Source organism: Salvelinus alpinus, chromosome 30, assembly GCF_045679555.1.
Source record: "Salvelinus alpinus chromosome 30, SLU_Salpinus.1, whole genome shotgun sequence".
In the NCBI taxonomy this organism is placed as follows: domain Eukaryota; kingdom Metazoa; phylum Chordata; class Actinopteri; order Salmoniformes; family Salmonidae; genus Salvelinus; species Salvelinus alpinus.
The window spans coordinates 39,818,707-39,841,759 of record NC_092115.1 but is presented as its reverse complement, the minus strand read 5'-3'; the positions used below and the strand labels follow the sequence as shown (position 1 = coordinate 39,841,759).

Below are 23,053 nucleotides of genomic sequence, written 5' to 3'. Positions count from 1 at the left end.
AAGAGTCAAATATGTGCATAAGCACTAAATATATTATTTTCTACGGAATACAGTTCACAGTTTTGCTTCAGTACCATCACACTGAACAAAGTGATCCATTATAGTGCTTTTTCGACATTTTACACATCAAGTCACACAAGATCTGGGAAGTGACAGTGGAGAACAAGGATATGAGAAGTAGTAGTCTTCCTAGGTTTTGGCCTTTCTAGGGAGTTTTTCCTAGCCACCGTGCTTCTACACCTGCATTGCTTGCTGTTTGAGGTTTTAGGCTGGGTTTCTGTACAGCACTTTGAGATATCAACTGATGTAAGGGCTATATAAATAAATTTGATTTGATTTGAGTAGTGATGGTGGAAATCAATACAGTTACATATTGGGATATTATTTGACAATCGCAATATTATTTTAGACGATATTGAAAATATTATTTTACGCTAGTCGACTGTACCTGCACCAAAACTCCAGTATTTTTCCTTCATAGCTTGTTCTCTATCCTCCTTTTTAAATATTGAGCCAATGTAACGGCAGCCTTCCCTCTCTTCACGAGAAGAGAGGGTGTAACAGGGATCGGACCAACACGCAGCGTAGCCAGTGAACACGATACAAAATAACAAAATGTGGCAAACCGATACAGTCCTAGCTGGTGCAGAGAAAACACAAAGACAGGAGACAACCACCCACAAACCCCAACACAAAACAAGCCACCTATATATGATTCCCAATCAGAGACAACACAAAACACCTGCCTCTGATTGAGAACCATATTAGGCCAAACATAGAAACAGACAAACTAGACACACAACATAGAATGCCCACCCAGCTCACGTCCTGACCAACACTAAAACAAGCAAAACACAAAAGAACTATGGTCAGAACGTGACAGCCAATTTGTTTTCAGCACTTCCATGATTGACCAAAACTAATTTTCTCATGCCGCTCTTGTCCCTCTGCAGCAGACATATGAGTAATATGTTTGGAACATAGAATCACAACAAAATCACAGTATCGAATCGACATATATATCGCATTCGCACCTATGTGATAATATCGTATCATGAGGTCCCTGGCAATTCCCAGCCATACAAACTTTTGCCTGCTCAATACTGCTCATCACATAATATTTTACCGTCTTTATGGTATATTGTAAAAACCTATTTCCAAAGTTATTTTTAACATTTATGGCAATTTATCATTATCCTGTTATAACCACCACACAGTCATTACCACCACAATCTACACATATTTCTTAAAAAAATATATATTTACACATACAATATCACACTCCTGTCTTCTTCAAGTGTAAAGCACTTACATGTCCTCAATATAACTAGTTAAAAATGATAAATACAACCATTTCAACAAGTTATTGCATTGTTTATGGAAGCCTCAAAGTAGGTATTCAAGCACAGGCAGCAAATGGACATAGTTATGCAATATGGATATAAAAAATTATTATGCGGTAGTGCCAAATCCTATAGATAGATAAACCAAATAATCAAAATGTTATTTGTCACATGCGCCGAATACAACAAGTGTAGAATTTACAATGAAATGCTTACTTACGAGCCCCTTCCCAACAATGCAGTTAACAATAAAGAAAATTAACAAGTAGATAAGAAAAAAGTAAAACAATAAAATAACAATAATGAGGCTATATACAAGGAGTACCGGTAACGAGTCAGTGTACTGTACTGGGGTACGAGGTAGTTGGTGTGATTGATTGAGGTAAAATGTACATGTAGCGCAGCAGTCTAAGGCACTGCATCTCAGTGCTAGAGGCGTCACTACAGACACCTTGGTTCGAATCCAGGCTGTATGACAACCGGCCGTGATTTGGAGTCCCATAGGGTGGCGCACAATTGGCCCAGCATCGTCCAGGTTTGGCCGGTGTAGGCCGTCATTGTAAATAAGAATTTGTTCTTAACTGACTTGCCTAGTTAAATAAAGGTTAAATAAATAAATAAAATCACAACCCATTGTGGTTTTGATTCAGTTTTAAACAAAAATTGATGGTTGTATGATCTGATGGTAATGACAGAAGGGGGTTTGTTTGTTAAATATCATACTTTCATCAACAGAAATACTTTGTTCATTTAATCTGGAAACAAAAACTGATATTGGCTGGGATTATACAATGATTATAATAAAAATAAAAAAAATAATATTTAACTAAAATTTTTTTAAAGATAAGACAAGCCAAAAGTATCCTTAGTTGCAAAATCACCCACAGATGTAGGACCAGACTATGTATAGATAGGGCCAGGACGTTTTTCTGATCACATGACCTGACCAGGTCCTAGTTATAGCCTCAGTAGCCCAAATTTAGACACTTTTATGAATTATTTAATTTATTAATAAGATGTGGTCTAAGGGCATTCCATTGTGACAGCTTGTGAGATACTGTAAGTCATGGTCCAATGACTGTACTTGCTAAAAGCATATGTCCCACGTCCGAAACTACATCCATAATTTGTAGACGGTTCTGATTGGTGAGGAGCCATTTGCATTGCCGAGCAGTGAACAGGAAATTATGAAATCCGGTTTTTAGATGCTACTCCAGACTACTGAAATCAAAACCAAACATGGATTGCATGTTGTCTTCTCACTTCACGTGCACACCTGTTTGTTTCACACCCTTGTACACCTGTTTGTTCACACCTGTTTGTTTCACACCCTTGTACACCTGTTTGTTCACACAAGTTTGTCTAGCTAATCAGCCTCGCATTATGGGCACCATGCTTCCCCAGATGGGAAGTAGAGGAACCATGTGCTTGCGTGCAAAGCCAGAACAAAACATTGCCATTCATATTAATGTTCGATTTGGGTAGGGGGTTAGCATCTTAAAACTGGATTTCATAGCAATGCAAACAAGCACTTCTCCATTCAGAACTGTTTACAGTCATTGACCATGACTTCTCGTAAGCTTTCGCAATGGAATGCCCTTAGACCCTTTTTTATTAATAATTCATAAAATGTGTCTAAATTTGGGTTATAGCCTCACATGGTCAGGTAAACTCCTGTACCTATTGGACACAGCAAGCAAGTTTGATCGAATTTAGTCCTGTATGTTTTTTCCATTTTATTTCTAGGTTCTCAGCAGCACTTACCTTAGCTAGAAGATTTTAATGGCCTAATGTGATGCTCCATTAGCCGTTACAGGTTAGGTACTGTTTGGTATAGCAGAGAAAATGTTCAACCAACCTTAACGATACGGCCTCAATTCCCGACAATTCTAAACGTCCATGTCTAGTTTCAAGGGGTTCGTTGCATTTAGAAAATGCTCTGTTATTAAATAAAAATGCTCCATGAAATAATAAAAAAAATGTATACACCGTCATCTTGTCTATTTCAAATCTTCTCTCATTGATCAAGACAGGCGAGTGTCTTTTATGGTGGTCCAAAAAAACATTTGTTAGAGGTGCATGCTACCACCTACTGTTCGGGGTGAAAACTGGGGAACTTTAATCCAGAAAAACACAGGGAAATAGGGAAACATACCCCTTTAGTCAGATTCAAGTGTCTGCTCCAATCCCTGCAGGCTTTGGGGCTTGAGGGAAGTACATCTTCAGACAATATTCCCTGCAATGTTTCGGCAGTAAAGTCTTGGAGATCCAGAAACGTTTTTGCTGCATTCACAATTATCTTCAAATCTTCAATTTCTTTTTAGTTTTACTTATACAATTTATCACCAGTGCAATAAATGCAACAAAATTCAGCTTCTTCACATTCAGTAGCTCAGGATCCCTCAACAACACTTTCTGTAGGCTGCAGGGTATCCATTGCCATTTCTTCCTCATTTGAACTTGCTGGTTCCGCAATTTGCACTGTTTCTGCATAGGAGACATGGTGGACAACCTGGATTCTTGCTACTTTGACCTCCTTCGCCCTTAAAGGGCACTCCTGGACCTCGGGAACGTGGTTCCCACCACAATTGCGGCAGTGTATTTACTGACTCCTCCACAACATATTTATTCCGTCTACACACACTTGCCATGAGGACAAACTTTTTACATTTAAGACACTGCAACGGTCTGTTCACATAAGCTCTCACTGCGTATCTCATATACACCAGCTTTTCATGTGTCAGAGGATATTCTTCATCAAATAGCAATAGCACCGGTAGGCTTTCCTCATTCCTTCCATTCGCCATACGGTTCAATCAATGTGCCTCCACTATTCCTGGTACCTGGTGCTTTAGATTTTCAGCCTCCATTTCCACCGCGACGCCAGAGATGACACCTTTTACTGGTGGCCTGTTCTGAAAATCAAAGCGTTCTACTTCACACTCCAATAATTCCCAGAGACAATGCACTTTCCTTCTGTTCTTCTGGACATATAATACATCAACACCCAACCACTCCTGGTCACTTTAATTAAATTCACCTTTCGCAGTGCATCCTCCACCATCTCCTTGACTGCAAATGGATCTCCCAAAAACACATCCTTACCCATGAAATGTATTCCAACAAGGAATGAAGCATTATTAGACCGATGCCTGTCTTCATTAACAACTTTAGCCCGTTTTGCACCATTCTTCAATGTTAGTTTTCTACTCATGTCTATTTACTTTACTCAACGCACCATCCGATTCAAACAGTGCTTCCGCCATCATCACTTGTTCCTCGTCCGCAGGTGGGTCATCATGACATGCCTGTCTCAATCAATGAGAGGAGATTTGAAATAGACAAGATGGCAATGTACACATTGTTGGATTACTTCAAGGAGCAAAACATTTATTTTATTTAATAATGGAGCATGTTCTTAATTCCAACAAACCCCCGGCAACTAGACATGAACGTTTAGAAAACGATGATTATCTTCCACGTCAGGAATTGAGGAAGTATCGAAAAGGTAAAGGTTGGTCGAAGATTCTCTGTCCTACGCCAAACAGTACCTATCTAATAATACCTATCAGCCAGCTGGAACAGAGTAATGGTCTGACTAGGCAATATTTTGAATAGCTACACGTACCTTGGGGTCCATCCAGCTTGGCTTTCTTCACTGTGAAAACAGAGGAACAGAGTCACACAGGGCAACACCATCTCTTGACAGAACTCTTACACAAAGAACATAACATGCTGGATCCATTTTCCTCCAAAATGACCGTCAATTTCCTCTTTTGTGGGTAGTTCTGAGTCTCACTTTGGTTATTTTCTCTGGATCCCCATTAGCATCCACTCTTGGGGTAAACACAAACATTAAACGATTGTTGTGAATTCTCCAAGGAAATATCAAAACCAACTAATCAAAGTGGCCAAGTGCTCAATAGAAATGGGACACTTTCAGCATGCCTCATGGACGAAAGTGAGTTATTTACTTGTTTGTACCTTACTTTGTTTTCACTGCTCTTTTGCTTGGCATATGCTACTAGCATGTAGTCCATTTAAGTCTATATGTGATTATAGTATTGCCACTTTTTGTCGTCTAATAATTAGTCCTTTTCAACCCCATACCATTTCTAATAACAATCATACGCATCGACAGAAACAATAATATATACAGCAAGACACACCTTATATACCCACATGGAGGAATACTTTTGCCTTTGACTTAGAAGCTTAAAAAAATGAACTAAAACTCTGCTGAAAACAAATACAGATGAAGGCTTTCATATGTGTCACTGCTTGACATCTGGGGTGATTTTACACACAGTACACATTGTTGTGGGACAAAATGAGCCAGCAACCCTGTGGTTATAGGACAAATGCACTACCCCAGTGACAATTCCTGGCAGAGGCTTTAGCGCACCCACAGACTCCATCCTAAATGGCACCCAATTTCACTTTGTCCTAAATGGCACCCTATTTCACTTCAAAAGGGAACTACTTTTGACCAAAGCGTTGGTAAAATGTACTGCACTATATAGCGAATAGGGAGACATTTGGGACTCCGCCATAGGAGGTTACACTAGTATGACAGGCCTGTTGTGTTTTATCAGTGTGGTGTTGCAGTAGATACAGAAGGAGGTGGTTGGTGGAAATGCAGATTTTTTTTGAGTGCATAGGCTTTACTTGTCTTGTGTTACCATGCAGTCACTGCCTACACTGTGCAAAACAGATTTAGTCACAAGCCTAACTTTCAATAAAGTTTTCTTTATCAAAATATATTCGACATCAATCTCCAGGGACCTCATTTATCAACCGTGCATACGTTTCATAATACAAACTGGCGTGCGTGGGCCACATTATTAGGATTTATCAAAATGTCGCACACTACATATACGCATGTTTTCATTGATAAATCACAGCCATGTCATATTTGTGCGCTCGTGAACTAGCGCTACAACCCTGCCTGGAAAACCCCTTCTATTAACCTTTTATGGTAACAAAAATACCCCCATTTGCTGTATGATTTGGAGATGTTGCAACTGGGCCATAGCCATTTCTATAAGAAAGCAGAAAAGCAAATTTGATCACATTTCTGTATGAGTGTGGGCAGAATGTTTTCATCTTTTGCAGTGACTTAAAAAAAAAATGCATGTTGCCTATAGCGAGTGCCAAACGCTGGACTCATTCTGCAAGAATGATTGTCTATTGAACAAATATTGCACAACAATACTGTAGCCTACCCATACTGTCATAGGCTATACCGGTCTATTTCGTTTTGAGCATGGTTGACTATTGAATGAGCGATGAATAAATGGTAGCCTAATATTTGTTGTGGAGTTGGAATAAACCAGTCATGTCAGAAAAGGAGAGACATGCCCCGCAATATGATTAAGGTCTATATAATTAAAGTAAAATAAATATATTAGGCGACATTCTGCTATATGACCTCATCAACGGCAAATGCCGCTTTTTGTCATTAGGCCTACGTTTTAATGTTTTTATTAGCCTACCACTATTATAATTCCTGTGCATCAAACACCTCGATTTCCCCCCCAAAAATGTGGTTTCTAAACATTTTCCACTACAAGTTGTGTGTATGCATGGTCTGAGATTTGCGTGGAAACATGCACACTTTCCTGTCAATTTCAAAATGTATAAATACCAACCGTTGAGCGAAACTGGCACACGCAAGGTTTAGAGTATTTTTTTGTACCTTTTGATAAATGAGGTCCCAGGGTTGTTTAGATGAAAGCTATAATGCCAAATGTGTTTGTTTAAAAAAAATAAAGAAACAGGGAAGCACCGGTGACTCGGTCAATATTTTTTGGGGGTCAAATGAAGCAGATGCTAAACTACAGGACTGTTTTGCTACACAGACTGGAATATGTTCTGGGATTCTTCCGATGACATTGAGGAGTACATCACATCAGTCACTGGCTTCATCAATAAGTGTGTCGATGACGTCATCCCCACAGTGACTGTACGTACACACCCCAACCAGAAGCCATGGATTACAGGCAAAATCCGCACTGAGCTAAAGGGTCGAGCTTCCGCGTTTAAGGAGCGGGACTCTAACCTGAAAGCTTATAAGAAATCCTGCTATGCCCTCCGACGAACCATCAAACAGGCAAAGCGTCAATACAGGACCAAGATTGAGTCGCACTACACCGGCTACGATGCTCGTCGGATGTGGCAGGGCTTGCAAACTATTACAGACTACAAAGGGAAGCACAGCCGCGAGCTGCCCAGTGACACAAGCCTACCAGACGAGCTAAATCACTTCTATGCTCGCTTCGAGGTAAGCAACACTGAGGCACGCATGAGAGCATCAGCAGTTCTGGATGACTGTGTGATCACGCTCTCCATAGCTGATGTGAGTAAGACCTTTTAACAGGTCAACATTCACAAGGCCGCGGGGCCAGACGGATTACCAGGACTTGTACTCAGAGCATGCGCTGACCAACTGGCAAGTGTCTTCACTGGCATTTTCAACCTCTCTCTGACTGAGTCTGTAATACCTACATGTTTCAAGCAGACCACCATAGTTCCTGTGCCCAAGAACACTAAGGTAACCTGCCTAAATGACTACTGACCCATAGCACTCATGTCTGTAGCCATGAAGTGCTATTGAAAGAATGGTCATGGCTCACATCAACACCATTATCCCAGAAACCCTAGACCCACTCCAATTTGCATACCGTCCCAACAGATCCACAGATGATGCAATATCTATTGCACTCCACACTGCCCTTTCCCACCTGGACAAAAGAAAGACCTAAGTGAGAATGCTATTCATTGACTACAGCTCTGCGTTCAACACCATAGTACCCTCAAAGCTCATCACTAAGCTAAGGACCCTGGGACTAAACACCTCCCTCTGCAACTGGATCCTGTACTTCCTGACGGGCTGCCCCCAGGTGGTAAGAGTAGGTAACAACACATCCACCACACTGATCCTCAACAGGAGGGCCCCTCGGGGGTGCGTGCTCAGTCCCCTCCTGTACTCCCTGGTCACTCATGACTGCATGGCCAGGCATGACTCCAACACCATCATTAAGTTTGCAGATGACACAACAGTGGTAGGCCTGATCACCGACAACGATGAGACAGCCTATAGGAAGACCTGGTCATGTAGTGCCAGAACAACAACCTCTTCCTCAACGTGATCAAGACAAAGGAGATGATTGTGGACTACAGGAAAAGGAGGACCGAGCACTCCCCCATTCTCATCGACGGGGCTGTAGTGGAGCAGGTTGAGAACTTCAAGTTCCTTGGTGTCCACATCACCAACAAACTATCATGGTCCAAACACACCAAGACAGTCGTGAAGAGGGCATGACAAAGCCTATTCTCCCTCAGGAGACTGAAAAGATTTAGCATGGGTCCTCAGATCCTCAAAAAGTTCTACAGCTGCACCATTGAGAGCATACTGACTGGTTGCATCACTACCTGGTATGGCAACTGCTCGGCCTCCGACCACAAGGTACTACAGAGGGTAGTGCGTACAGCCTAGTACATCACTGGGGCCAAGCTTCCTGCCATCCAGGACCTCTATACCAGGCAGTGTCAGAGGAAGGCATAAAAATCAAAGACTCCAGCCACCCTAGTCATAGACTGTTCTCTCTGCTACCGCACGGCAAGCGGTACCGAAGCGCCATGTCTAGGTCCAAAAGGCTTCTTAACAGCTTCTACCCCAATCCATAAGACTCCTGAACAGCTAATCAAATGGCTACCGAAACGATCTTCACCCCCCCCACCCCCTTTTACACTACTGCTACTCCCTGTTTATTATCTATGCATAGTCACTAACTCTACCTACATGTACATATTACCGCGACTAACCGGTGCCCCCGCACATTGACTCTGTACTGGTATCCCCTGTATATAGCCTCTCTATTGTTATTTACTACTGCTCTTTAATTACTTGTTACTTAAACTTTTTACTTATCTATTTTTAGTTAAAGAAATTGAACCAACTTGTGCTGAAGGATACCTCTGTCATTCAGCCAGTTCAGGAACAAACAACAATAATTTGAAAGATTGCCTAATAGGCCTATGACTACGTGGTTAAGCTATTTGTAGGCTATAGCCTAATGTAAATACAAATACATATAGCTTAATATCATTGCACTGTTTGTGATGAGAGCTTTAGTTTCATTGTATTGTGTAGTTTACAATACGCTGTATCATAAATAAACATTGATTTGATTAGCTTGAATACATGGTTACAATACACCTTATTACAGAATAAAAGAAAACAGAGGAACTATCAATTAATTTAATTGCACAGATTAAACATGCTATCAAATCGATTGACCAAGTACTGAAATCATAGTCACACACCTCACACCACACCTCAGCCTAGCCCATAGGCTTATATGTTTTGATAAGGATTGTATCACAACTGAAGTGGCCAAATAACTTCTTAAAATGAAGCACATGAATCCGCTTTATAACCGGTGTAGAGCCTAACTCCTAACTGGTATACGTAGGCGGTGCGTGAGTTTCAAGTTTGGGTTAGATCATTTTCACCATAAAAATGTTTACCTTTTAGAATAAAGCATTACATGCATTTTCGCATTTGCGGGTGTTTTCCCGATAATTGATTGCATTTTGGAACATTCGCGCTTATAGCCTACTGCTGTGTGCGCATTGCAGCGCTTATAATGTCAAGAAATAACCTAATAGTTGATCAACATTTTAAGCTTAACATTCTGTCCTGTTGCATCAGCCTCATTGTTAAAAAAAAAAAATGTATGCGAGTGGTTGTATTAATTTGGTATCGATCGCATCCCACAACTGTCCCAGAGTAGGTTTGGAATATGTATTTCTTGCACAGAAGGACAAGTTGACCAATACAATAGGTCAACTTTTGTACTAGGGATGATAGTAGAATGGCAGGCTAGTGCTTTTGTTGTTCGTTAGGCCTACTCATCTTGTTGGCTGATGAAAAGTAGGCTAAATGTGGACAGCTCTTCTAACATCTTCAATAGGCGCCTCAGAATTTGATAAGAGGGACTCGCGCAGTTGCGTCCCCGATATCCGTCTTCGCTTGGAGCCTACTTCTTAGCGGAGATGCCTGTGAGAAGGACCCGATAACGTGACATGCATTGGCTAATAAGAATTGAAATATCTGAGAGAGCCATGTGAGTGAGAGGTGTTTCGGAGCACAGCAGCCGGGATAAGGGAATCATTATTATATTCAGCCCAAGGGCACAATGGCCACTTTGGCATGGATTTTTGAGGAGGCATTACGGCCACACAAGGAGGATGCCGCCGGGAAATTCGAGACCTGGTGCTGCAAATATCAAGTTCTTTTCAAATTGTGAATGACAGACTGCTTAAGGGCGCGCAGCCTGCACAAACCAGAGCTCATGCCTTTCATGCAACTTTTTTCAAATCCTCATTAGTCGTATCATGCAGGCTTAGAATGTATTAAAAAACAAAACATATAGCCCAACGTTTGTAGAACAACTAAAGGTGCATAAATAACTCTAAATTAAGCATATAGGAGTTTCTATTTCTTTGTTAACCGCTCAACACAGAATAGCTGCATGCGCGCACTTCCTATGGAAATCGTTTAGAGAAAATATCCTTTATATAATTAAGCTATGTTCAATTGTGTTCTTCATAATATAAAATAATGCCACAAAATTATAAAATGAACTAGTGTAGCCCACAGCCATTAGGGCCTAACAAGGACAACTCAGAGTATGCTGTTCTGTTCTTCTGAATTAGACTACATTTTCTTCATATCATGTTTCTTTAGACCTGTCTAAAATAAAACATGGATTGATTGTGATGGTGTAGGCTATATTACAGGGATTTAGACTTTTTAAAATGTAGATGTTCCAAAGGTCTGCATCAGTGGCTTGTAGACTATGCGTGGAAGACAGAAGATGCTCAGAGTGTTAATTTTAATTAGACCGGTGCGTGGAGTTTTATGAACATCAAGGCAGACACATGGTGAATTTGTATCCTATATCTTGTTGGTGTGATAAGGTACATGTGGCTAAACCCCCACTCACACTCCGCCGAGCTGCAGGGAATGAGACATGTACAGTTAAGCAGTGGTCTCAGCTCACGTGGAACCTGTTCTCCCCTACTGTCAACAAAGTCCCTAAAGCCATTGATGGTGGAGGAGCACGGGAGGGAGAAGCGTTGGCACCGGATGTGAATTCCTTCTTCCCCGAATCCCAGAGGGAAAGGCTCTAGCCAACTCTCTCGCTCCAGGATGTTTGCCTGACGTACCAGGTGTGTGTACTCGGGACTGTGCTGCAGCCTTTATTTTCACTGAGGGAGTTTTACCCCTCTTCCAGCCACTGCACTTCCAGAGTTTTTGTACCTGGCCTTTCTTTTAGTCCCTCTAAAGAGCGAATGAGTTTGTCAAAGTGGTCAAGCCTCCGATGGGCCACCGCCAGAAAGAAGACAGGGAAGAAACCACTATCAACCTACCTCTAGGCTGCTATACATATTTATTTAGTTTGTCATTCTAGCGTTTTTCATGGAACTTGTGGTAATTAAAATGTAATTGACAGAAATAGTTTAACCAGCTCTGTGTATTCTCAAATTCAAAAAAGTGAGGGAGCGCTGCTCCCCCGTGCTCCGGCAGCATTACACCCGACAGTACAGTACAATATAGTACAGCACAGTACAGTAGTGTTCAGTACAGTAGAGATTAGTACAGTAAAATAGAGTTCTGTACCGTAGAGTATACTTCAGTACCACAGGAGGTTGGTGGCACCTTAATTAGGTTGTGGTAATGGTTTTGAGTGAAATAAGTGAAATGGTATCAAATACTCCAAACACATGGTGTATTTGATACCATTTCACGCCATTCCATTTGCTCCATTCCAGCCATTATTATCAGCCGTCCTCCCCTCAGCAGCCTCCACTGTTCAGTACAGTACTGACCTATTCTCTACTTGTATTTACTGTACTGTGCTGTCTGAGGGAGAGAGAGGGAGGGCTTGTCCAGACTGTTTTCACACTCTTGCTTCGACCACCACGTGACAGAAAGGGAAAGAAAACAATTATTAGCTGAATATAACAGTATGCCAGTGGAAGGGAGGAAAGTAGCAAGTGACCTCCTATGAATCCCCATTGTAGACAATTGTTGCAGTCATTCTGTTACAGATTTTTTGGGTCATTCTGTTACCAACTTGGTAAAATCACTTAATAAATCATAAACCAAATTGTTATCAGTAAAAACAGTAAATAATTGGTAGGTCTACCTTAACTTGTTAATTCTGTGAACTTCCATTATCCTCCCTCCTCATGAGGGAGCGAAATTTGAAAATACATTTTTGGTAACAGAACGACAAGACACCAGGCAATACTTCTTAAACTAACAGAAGGCAAATTTCTGGTAAAGTAAATATAAGTGTTGATATTAGTTGGCAGGGGTGTTTACTTCCACATGATTGTGTTTTGATGTATTTTTAATACTTACGTTACAGCCTTATTCTAAAATGGATTAAATAAAAAATGTTCCTCATCAATCTACACACAATACCCCATAATGACAAAGTGAAAACAGGTTTTTATAAATGTTTGCACATTTCTAAAAAATTTAAACAGAAATACCTTACTTACATAAGTATTCAGACCCTTTGCTATGAGACTCGAAATTGAGCTCAGGTGCATCCTGTTTCCATTGATCATCCTTGAGATGTTTCTACAACTTGTAGTCCACTTGTGGTAAATTCAATTGATTGGACATGATTTGGAAAGGCACACACCTGTCTACATAAGGTTCCACAGGTGACGGTGCATGTCAGAGCAAAAACCAAGGAAGAGCTCCGAGACAGGATTGTGTCGAAGCACAGATCTGGGGAACGGCACCAAAACATTTCAGCAGCATTGAAGGTCCCGAAGTGGCCTCCATCATTCTTTAATGGAAGAAGTTTGGAACCACCAAAACACTTCCTATAGCTGGCCGGCCGGACAAAATGAGCAATCAGGGGAGAAAGGCCTTGGTCAGGGAGGTGACCAAGAACCCGATGGTCACCCTGAAAGAGCTCCAGAGTTCCTCTGTGGAGTTGTGAGAACCTTCCAGAAGGACAACCATCTCTGCAGCACTCCACCAATCAAGCCTTTATGGTAGAGTGGCCAGGCGGAAGCCACTCCTCAGTAAAAGGCACATGGCAGCCTGCTTGGAGTTTGCAAAAAGACACCTAAAGGACTCTCAGAGCATGAGAAACAAGATTCTCTGGTCTGATGAAACCAAGATTGAACTCTTTGACCTGAATGCCAAGAGTGGAGACTGTTATAGCAGCAAAGAGGGGACCAACTCCATACTAATGCCCATGATTTTGGAATGAGATGTTCAACAAGCAAGTGTCCACATACTTTTGGTCATGTATTGTACATGGAAATCCTCAACTGTACACTATAAATTCCTGTTGTTCTATTCTGAGAGTGCGGGTTGAATATCTTTTGTGGCTCTGTCTCTATAAAGCCCACTCTCTCCCTCTGCAGTACTTTTTAAACAGCTCTGATGTAACTGAAGCCTTAGTTAATGCCCCACACTCTCACTACACACACACACACACACACACACACTACACTCTCTCTCTATGGCAGGGCCTGTGTAGCCTACAAACACACACTCAATAACAGTGCATCCCACCGAGAGTTTTAAAATTCAACAACCCTCACCTGCACAGCTGATAATATTCAATACAGGCCTGCTTGGACAAAGTCTCCATGACAACGGACAAAAGGAGACGATGTGTGAAATTCCCTGACTAAGCGAGAGAAGAGGCATTACACGCTGAACTAGTGATGAGAGTCTTACTGGAATACCAATGAAGTTACTGTATTATTAGATTGCACAGAGGCTGAAGCATCTGTGCCTGCCGGTAGTTACAAACAGAGAAAATCCTATGTTGTGTTGGTGAAGAACTATTCTGTATCTCCTTCAACGCTTTGTTGGCTGAACATCTGAAATAGATCCAGTTCATTTTCAAACCCTAAATGAATATCCAAATTCTATACCCATTGTAACTCTGCCAGGCAGCACTGCAAATTAAACCGTTCAATATTGGACTGAAAGTGGAGAATCAAATAAAATTGCCTTTTCATCACTGGAAACACACAAGTCTAAATGTAGCAGCAGATGAGAACAGACCACCAGCTGATTGTGTTCCAGCAGGACTAGAAACGGCTCAGGCAATATATCAGTACGTGAGAAGGATCAATGGGAAATAGATTTAATTGCAGAAAGGCATGGAGCTAATGCTTAATAATAGTTCTGAATCATGCCCATGTAAATTATTCAGGGAGGAACCTACGCTCACAAACAATATACGTTCACGCACATTTACACACACAGATACACACATACATACATGCATGCATGCCTAATGACACACACATACATTACACACACACAATACACTAATCAATACAGTAAGAATATCGGTTCAACAGGTACAGCAAGCTCCACAAGTAGATTTGGAAAATATCAGGGAGTGAGTTTTCCGGAACAAACTTGTTTTAAACACCAAGTAAACCAAGGTTATGTTGGTCTGTTCCACCAGGGAAAGTCCAACACAGCATGGGATACAATTAAGTATGGGGGGAGTACAACTTCAGGAAGTGGCAGAAACCAAACTACTAGGAGTGCAGCTAGACAACTGCTTACCATGGTCGTCTCAAATAACTCATCTATGTAAAAAAAATTATTAAAACTGCATGCATGATCAGAAGGATAGCTAAATATTAACCCGGGAAAGATTCTTAAGCAAATAACCCAAGCATTAATTGGGAGTCAGGTGAACTACTGTTCTGTGGTCTAGGGAAATGCATCAGCATGTCACACCCTGGCCTTAGTTATCTTTGTTTTCATTATTATTTTAGTTAGGTCAGGGTGTGACATGGGGAAGTATGTGTTTTGGGTTGTCTAGGGGTTTGTAGGTTTAATGGGGAAATGTCTTGTCTAGGTGTTTGTATGTCGATGGCTGCCTGGATTGGTTCTCAATTAGAGACAGCTGTGGTTTATTGTCTCTAATTGGGAGCCATATTTAAGGCAGCCATGGGCATCATGTGTTTGTGGGTAATTGTCTATGTTGAACGTTTGTTGCTTGTCCATGCACTTACGTCATTTAGCTTCACGGTCGTTTGTTGTTTGGTTTGTTTTGTGTATAGTGTTCGTTTTCGTGTTTTTCCTATCTTCTAATAAAAGAAGATGTATTTTGCACACGCTGCGCCTTGGTCATCTCTCTCTCCCTTTGACGATTGTGACACAGCAATTGAAATTAGGAGGCTGCAGATTGCACAGAGCAAAGCAGCAAGGATTGTTTAAGGTGGAGATATGGTTCTTCTGTTGTAGTCATGTTCAATGCTCTTGGTTGGTCATCAATCAACAAGATCATTGAAAAAAAACACGCTTATTTTATTTCATAATATACACCATTTAAAACAGCCAAACTCTATTCACAATGGTATTCAGTTGGTAAGAGACATTCAGTAAATACTAGGAATAGACTGTCCACCATCTATGTGTTATCCAGACAGAAAAGAGTAATAGCAAAATAACATTTTGATTTAGAGCAACAAAGAAACGTAATAATTTATCTGAGCAAACCAGAAACCTTCCAATATATAAATTCAAAACAATACTTTAAAACAATTTAAATAGAATACATAGGAAAGTTGTGCTGGACTATGGCAGATGAATAATCAAGCCATCTTTTTAGACTGTTAGAGTTTTTAATCTGGTCAATATGTCAGTGTATTATGTCTGTTTGTAACAGTGTGTTATGTGAAAATGTGATCATATTAGAAATTGTATTTTAATGTTGAAGGACTCTTGGAAGATTAGTCCAAATGAGGACTAAAATAGATCCTGATGAATCAAATAAAGTCAATCAATGACTATTTTCAAAGTGTTGCAATGGATGGGTGCATTCAAACAAAACAGTTTATAGCCGTGGTTTACCAAAACGTTTTGTTCTGTTACCCATAAGTTTTCCAAATATACACCAAGTAACACAACTCTTTTTAAGACGGAAAACGATGCCTATTGTCACGATCGTCTTGCGGTGAGAGAGAGGACCAAAACGCAGCGTGTGAAAAATACATTCTCTTTATTTAGAGAAGAGTGAAACACGAAACGAACACTTATAACAAAACTAAACAAAACAACAAACGACCGTGAAGCTACAAACGTAAGTGCAATACAAAAGCTACAAACGTTATACATAGACAATTACCCACAAAACCCAATGCCTATGGCTGCCTTAAATATGGCTCTCAATCAGAGACAATGAACCACAGCTGCCTCTAATTGAGAACCAATCTAGGCAGCCATAGACATACAAAACCCTAGACAAGACACTGACCCATTCAACATACAAACCCCATGACAATCCAAAAACACATACATTCCCCATGTCACACCCTGACCTAACTAAAATAATAAAGAAAACAAAGAATACTAAGGCCAGGGCGTGACACCTATGTCTACCCAGAATCGAACCCAGAACGACAGCATAATTTGGCCTGACATCCCTGGTCTGTACTATCACCAGCTTTTATGTACTTACACTAATTACGCTAGCGGAATTGCATTATGGGTCCCTGATCTGTACTACACAGAAATGCATAATAATGGATGTGAATCCCAAAATATAGACTCTTAGCTTTTGTTTGACACACATTTTGATATGCTCCTATGAACTTTCCATGTTGGTGCTCATGGGTATTTTTACATGGAAATGACCCTAGTTAACTAGTTTTTTTTAAATGCATACACATAAAGTAAATCTTGAAATACAGCTTGCTTTCATGCAATTATTCATGTAACTTACTCTTTCTCCTATGCCAGTATCTATCTGCATCATGCGTCCAAAACATAATCAGTATTCATGGTATTCTTATGGCAGGATAAAAATGTATTGACTGTAAAACAGAACGACTGAAAAGGCTACACAGATTGATTTGGTTGAATCCCATTAAAAAAACGTTACTTAGAAATCTACTTCATATGCAGCACATACGCTTGACATTCTACATATTGCTCTTGTAGCCGCGATGGTCCAGTGAACTACGCTTGTGTGATGAGTAATGTTGCCTTAGGCTTAAAAACCCTTACTATAACTTCCATTAGCTCATTAGGTTACCACAGTCTTGGAGTCTGGTAGATCTGAAGACACAGGTTCGACACCCGGTCGTTTGCCACTCTCTTAGTGCAACAACACTTTTTCCCGCATTAACTCAGACATTGAGTGGGGAAGACGGACGCGTAGAGTCAGAGATTCAACAGCAATCTTATCTGGACAGGCCTATGTTTGATAACTGTCTTTGATTTATTGGGGAGTTAAAAGGATTGCCAGAGGACCTTAGAGAGGATCCCAGCGGGATAAACCATTCCACTTCAACTGTCAGATGTGAAATACGGCGCCCAGCCACCACCAGACCCCAATGACGAAGTAAAGGGTGACTGCACTTCCTGATTTGGCCTCGTTTTGAAGATTGCTCATTAAGAAATGCCATGACTGAAGCCAAACGTGAGTTGTCTTGGGGGTGTGGTTTGATGTAGGTGCGTTATGTTCGCATATCGTACCCTGGCAGGTACTGTTGTTTGGCTCTCCTGAGTCAAAATAGCCATTTCCTCAACTTAGTCACTTCCTCAAATAGTCAGAATTAAATCGAAGATAAATCAAAACATCTGTAATTATTTTAGATGTTTTGCCAAGGAGGTCTTAGTCACACAATTCTACATCTAACTAAGGTGTTTTGGTGCAGTATTTCTCAAGTAGAAAATGTGGATGAAAAATTTGTCGGTGCACTGCATACAGTCTGTCGAGTCAGGAAAGTCTGGCTGCATGCTCATGACTGATTTACATTTTAGTCATTTAGCAGACGCTCTTATCCAGAGCAACTTATATGAGTAATTAGGGTTAAGTGCCTTGCTCAATGTCACATCGACAGATTTGTTTTTTTCACCTAGCCAGCTCTGGGATTCAAACCAGTAACATTTTGGTTACTGGCCCAACGCTCTTAACCGTTAGGCTACTTCCCGACCCGATTTCTGAGAATAATAACATGTCTGCAACTTCATCATCTGCAAGCTGTCAAACTATTGTAAATAAAGCACAAGCTACACCAGGTGATGGCAACAGTTGGGATACAAGTGTGCTCCCATTGAAGACCGTGCTACAATTAACCCTGCAGCCTGTTATAATTAACCCGTGAGAAATGCAAGAGGGACATTTAACTTCCACCACTTTCGGTTGAATTTTAAACAACTGGTATGTCCTAGAAAGTTCGCTACAGTGTATAATGGTAGCTAAGATGCACCTGCTCATCAAACATCCCATTCTAAAATCATGGGCATTAATATGGAGTTGGTGCTTTGCTGCTATAACAGCTTCCACTCTTCTGGGAAGGCTTTTCACTAGATGTTGGAACATTTCTGTGGGGACTAACATTCAGCCATAAGAGCATTAGTGAGGTCGGGCACAGATGTTGGGCGATTAGGTCTGGCTCGCAATTGGCATTCCAATTCTTCCCAAAGGTGTTCAATGTGGTTGAGATCAGGGGTCTGTGCAGGACAGGCAAGTTCTTCCACAACGATCTCGATAAACCATTTCTGTATGGACCTCGCTTTGTGCACAGGGGCATTGTCATGCTGAAACAGGAAAGGGCCTTACCCAAACTGTTGACACAAAGTTGGAAGCACAGAATCGTCTATAATATCATTGTATGCTGTAGCGTTAAGATTTCCCTTCACTGGAACTAAGGGGCCTAGCCTGAACCATGAAAAACAGTGCCAGACCATTTTTCCTCCTCCACCAAACAGTTGGCACGTAGCGTTCTCCTGGCATCCGCCAAACCCAGATTCATCCGTCAGACTGCCAGATGGTGAAGCGTGATTCATCACTCCAGAGAACGTGTTTCCACTGTTCCAGAGTCCAATGGCAGCGAGCTTTACACCACTCCAGCCGACGCTTAGCATTGCACATAGTGATCTTAAGCTTGTGTGCATCTGCTCGGCCATGGAAACCCATTTCATGAGTTCTTGTGCTGAAGTTGCTTCCAGAGGCAGTTTGGAACTCGGTAGTGAGTGTTGCAATCGAGGACAGACTATTTTTACGTGGTACATGCTTCAGCACTTGGCGGTCCCGTTCTATGAGCTTGTGTGGCCTACAACTTCGCGGCTGTTACTCCTAGACGTTTCCACTTCATAATAACAGCAATTACAGTTGACTGGGGCAGCTCTAGCAGGGCAGAAATTTGACGCACTGACTTGTTGGAAAGGTGGCATCCTATGATGCTGAAAGTGTTGAAAGTCACTGAGCTCCTCGGTACGGGCCATTCTACTGCCAATGTTTGGTAGCTAGCTAGTTAAAATGGGCTGGTTCCTAAATTAGCCATGGATGGAGATAGGGATTTGGACTTGTGGTTTTACTTAATTCTTTGTACTGGCCGGTGACGTACATCAGGGATTTCAGGAATTCACTTCTTCAGGGTCTGAAACAGCACTGCTGGTTTCTTTTTTTCTTCCTGGTTGTTAATTAATGGTTTATGTCACTGATTTTCCAGACTTACATCTCAGTCACCAGGTAGTGTCCCAGGTTTGAATCATCCCTGAGTAGAGGGGAATGATGAAAACCAGCAGTGCTGCAGACCTACGGTACACATATGCAGTGGTGTAAAGTACTTTCGTAAAAAAAATACTTTAAAGTACTACTTAAGTAGTTTTTTGGGGTATCTGTACTTTACTATTTATATTTTTGATTACTTTTACTTCACTATATTCCTTGAGAAAATTATGTACTTTTTACTCCTTACAATTTTTCCTGAGTTACAACTTGAATGCTTAGCAGTACAGGAAAAAGGACAAATTCACACACTTATTAAGAGAGCGTCCCGGGTCATTCCTACTGCCTGCTCTGGTGGACTCACTAAACATAAATGCTTCCTTTGTAAATGTGTTGAGGTGTGCCCTGGCTGTCAAAAAAATTAATAAAAAAGGAAATTGTGCAGTCTGATTTGCTAAATATAAATGAATGATGATGTATAGCATTTACTTTGCACTTTTAGTATGACAATTGAGTACTTTTTTCACCACTGTACTTAAGTACATTTAAAATCTGATAGTTTTACTCAAGTAGTATTTTACTGGGTTACTTTCACTTGAGTAATTTTATATTAAAGGTATCCAGTGGTGTAAAGTACTTAAGTAAAAATACTTTAAAGTACTACTTAAGTAGTTTTTTGGGGTATGTGTACTTTACTATTTATATTTTTGACAACTTATTTTTACTTCACTACATTCCTTAAGACAATATTGTACTTTTTACTCCATACATTTTCCTTGACACACAAAAGTACTCGTAACATTTTCAATGCTTAGCAGAACAGGACAATAGTCCAATTCATGCACTTATCAACAAAACAACTCTGGTCATCCCTACTGCCTCTGATCTTGTGGATTCACTAAGCACATATGCTTCGTTTGTTGAATGCTGTCTGAATGAGTGTGCCCCTGGCAATATGTAAATTTCAAAAACAAGAAAATGGTGTCTGGTTTGCTTAATATAAGGAATTTGATATGATTTATACTTTTACTTTTGATACTTAAGTAGATTTTAGCAATTACATTTACTTTTGATACTTAAGTATATTTTAAACCAAATACTTTAAAACTTTTACTCAGGTATAATTTTACTGGGAGACTTTAACTTGAGTCATGTTGTATTAAGCCATCTTTACTTTTACTCAAGTACAACATTTGAGTACTTTTCCCACCTCTGCACATATGAATGCTGTGCACCATATCATGCATGTAATGCAACGCTAGATGAGATGATCTGAGGTCACGCGGTTCGACAGGGAAATGTTGTTACATTTCAGCCCACGGGTGGCACGACCTGACGCGAACACCCACCATAGGATTCCCTCACGACCGCGGGAGGCTCGCTTCCACGCAGCAGCGGAGCGGCAGGGGCTATCCTTTCCTTGCTACACCGGCCGCCCACACATGAACTGGCATGGCACGCAACACACATTTTGATATTTTGATCATTACATGTTTAAATGTCCAAGATAAGGTTACACACAGGCACAGCAGCTCCTCAGTCCGTTGTGAATAAGACAATCATTGATAGCCTACTTATAACTTAATACAATATAGCCTAAGCTTTTGGGATACTATTAGGCTTCTTCAATCTGAGCTGTGACTTTTGGCATCATTTTATTGCACCTCAAGCATACATAGCCAAATCATATCTTTCCATAGAAAGCTGCCAGACACCCTTAAAAAAAACAGGGACCTCTGTCATCAGAAAAACGTATTTCACCTGAGAGAAATCATCTCAAGGAGCCTATAGCTAGTTCTCTGCAAAGGACCGTGTTCTTAAAATAACTGTCACCCAAATGTACAGGTGTGAATACATTTTTCCACAGGTAAAACAGTAAGGTGATAACTAAGTCTGGCTATGTAACGTTATGCCATTTCCAATTTTTAGGCTACTCCAACATTAAAGGCTACCATGGTAATTGCTTATTGGTCAAACACTGAATCGGCTATAGCTCCTTGCGAGTAGCCTACAATATATAACAATCAAATAAATATGAAATGTAACATTAATAGTATAAACATAATGTGTATGTCTTCTACCTCTGACACAGAGAAGGGACATCTCTGAAAGTAGCTGTAAGAGTCCCCGGCTGTCCTCTACTGGCCGCCTGTTCTTCACTGTTTCGCTTGGCTACAGTTACCTCCCCGGTGTAGGCTACATATGTAGACTGCATCAAAACATAGGCTAAATATCGCAGCAACGTTTCGAGGACATATTACATGACCCCGTCCGTTTTTCAGGGATATAGCTATTTGTCTTGCTGTTGAAGTGCTCCCCTCACTAAGCTGCATCTCTCGCGCTCACTGCATTGCTCTCCTCCACTGCTCTCGCGAGGACAGCTCCGTGATGTCAGTTAATGTGACGCGAGGCAGCAGGTAGTGAGGGGGCCACGAAGTTTTTTATTTAAAAAAATATTTTTTATATATTTTTTAATCTTTTTTATATCTTTTTTTTAATTAACAACAAATCAATACAGAAAGTACATAAGGGAACACAAGTATATATATATGATATATAATGGACAATCGAGCTAGGGGGTACAATATCACATTACAATTACACAAGGACCTTAAGGGACATACATACACTTACAATTCTAACAGCTTTTTTGTTAGTAGAGTGTTTAACTGTCTTAAAATACAGTTCAATTTATTTTTGTAGGGTAAGAAAATGTGTTTTTTTGTTAGTAAATTTACATTTGTGTATATGAAATTTGGCCAAAAGAATAATGAAATTAATTACATAAAAATGTTTATTTTTAGCTTCTTTTTATCGTATGTAAAGAATCCAAGCAGTACATCTCTCCACAATAGTGTAAAATCTTCATAAATGTGTTCAATTATAAATCTACTGATGTCTTGCCACAGTTTTCTTACATGTATACAATGCCAAAAAAGATGCAACACTGTTTCTGGGTGGTCATTACAAAAGGAGCAATTTGAGTTGATGTTTTCCTTAAACTTCTTCATATAGTGGTTGGCAGGATAATATTTATGAATAATTTTAAAGGAAACTTCCTTAATTTTGTTAACAAGTAGGTATGTGTGTGGCAACATCCAAACTTTTTCCCAACAGATATTATCAATAAATCCATTCCAATAAGGCATGACATAAGGTATAGATACAACATCC

The 23,053-nt window shown here is 40.5% G+C and overlaps 1 protein-coding gene across 1 annotated transcript in view; it reads right to left on the bottom strand.

Moving 5' to 3' along the window:
- Positions 1-22,229, bottom strand: part of LOC139560331 (protein unc-13 homolog A-like) — an 83,692-nt gene extending 61,463 nt beyond the window's left edge. The window contains exons 1-2 of the mRNA XM_071376995.1: positions 21,961-22,229; positions 4,972-5,001 (exon numbers count right to left, since the gene is read on the bottom strand). Of these exons, the coding sequence (XP_071233096.1) occupies positions 4,972-5,001; positions 21,961-21,982 (52 nt within the window). The 5' untranslated portion in view covers positions 21,983-22,229. The remainder of the gene's footprint in view (positions 1-4,971; positions 5,002-21,960) is intronic.
- Positions 22,230-23,053: the final 824 nt, after the last annotated feature.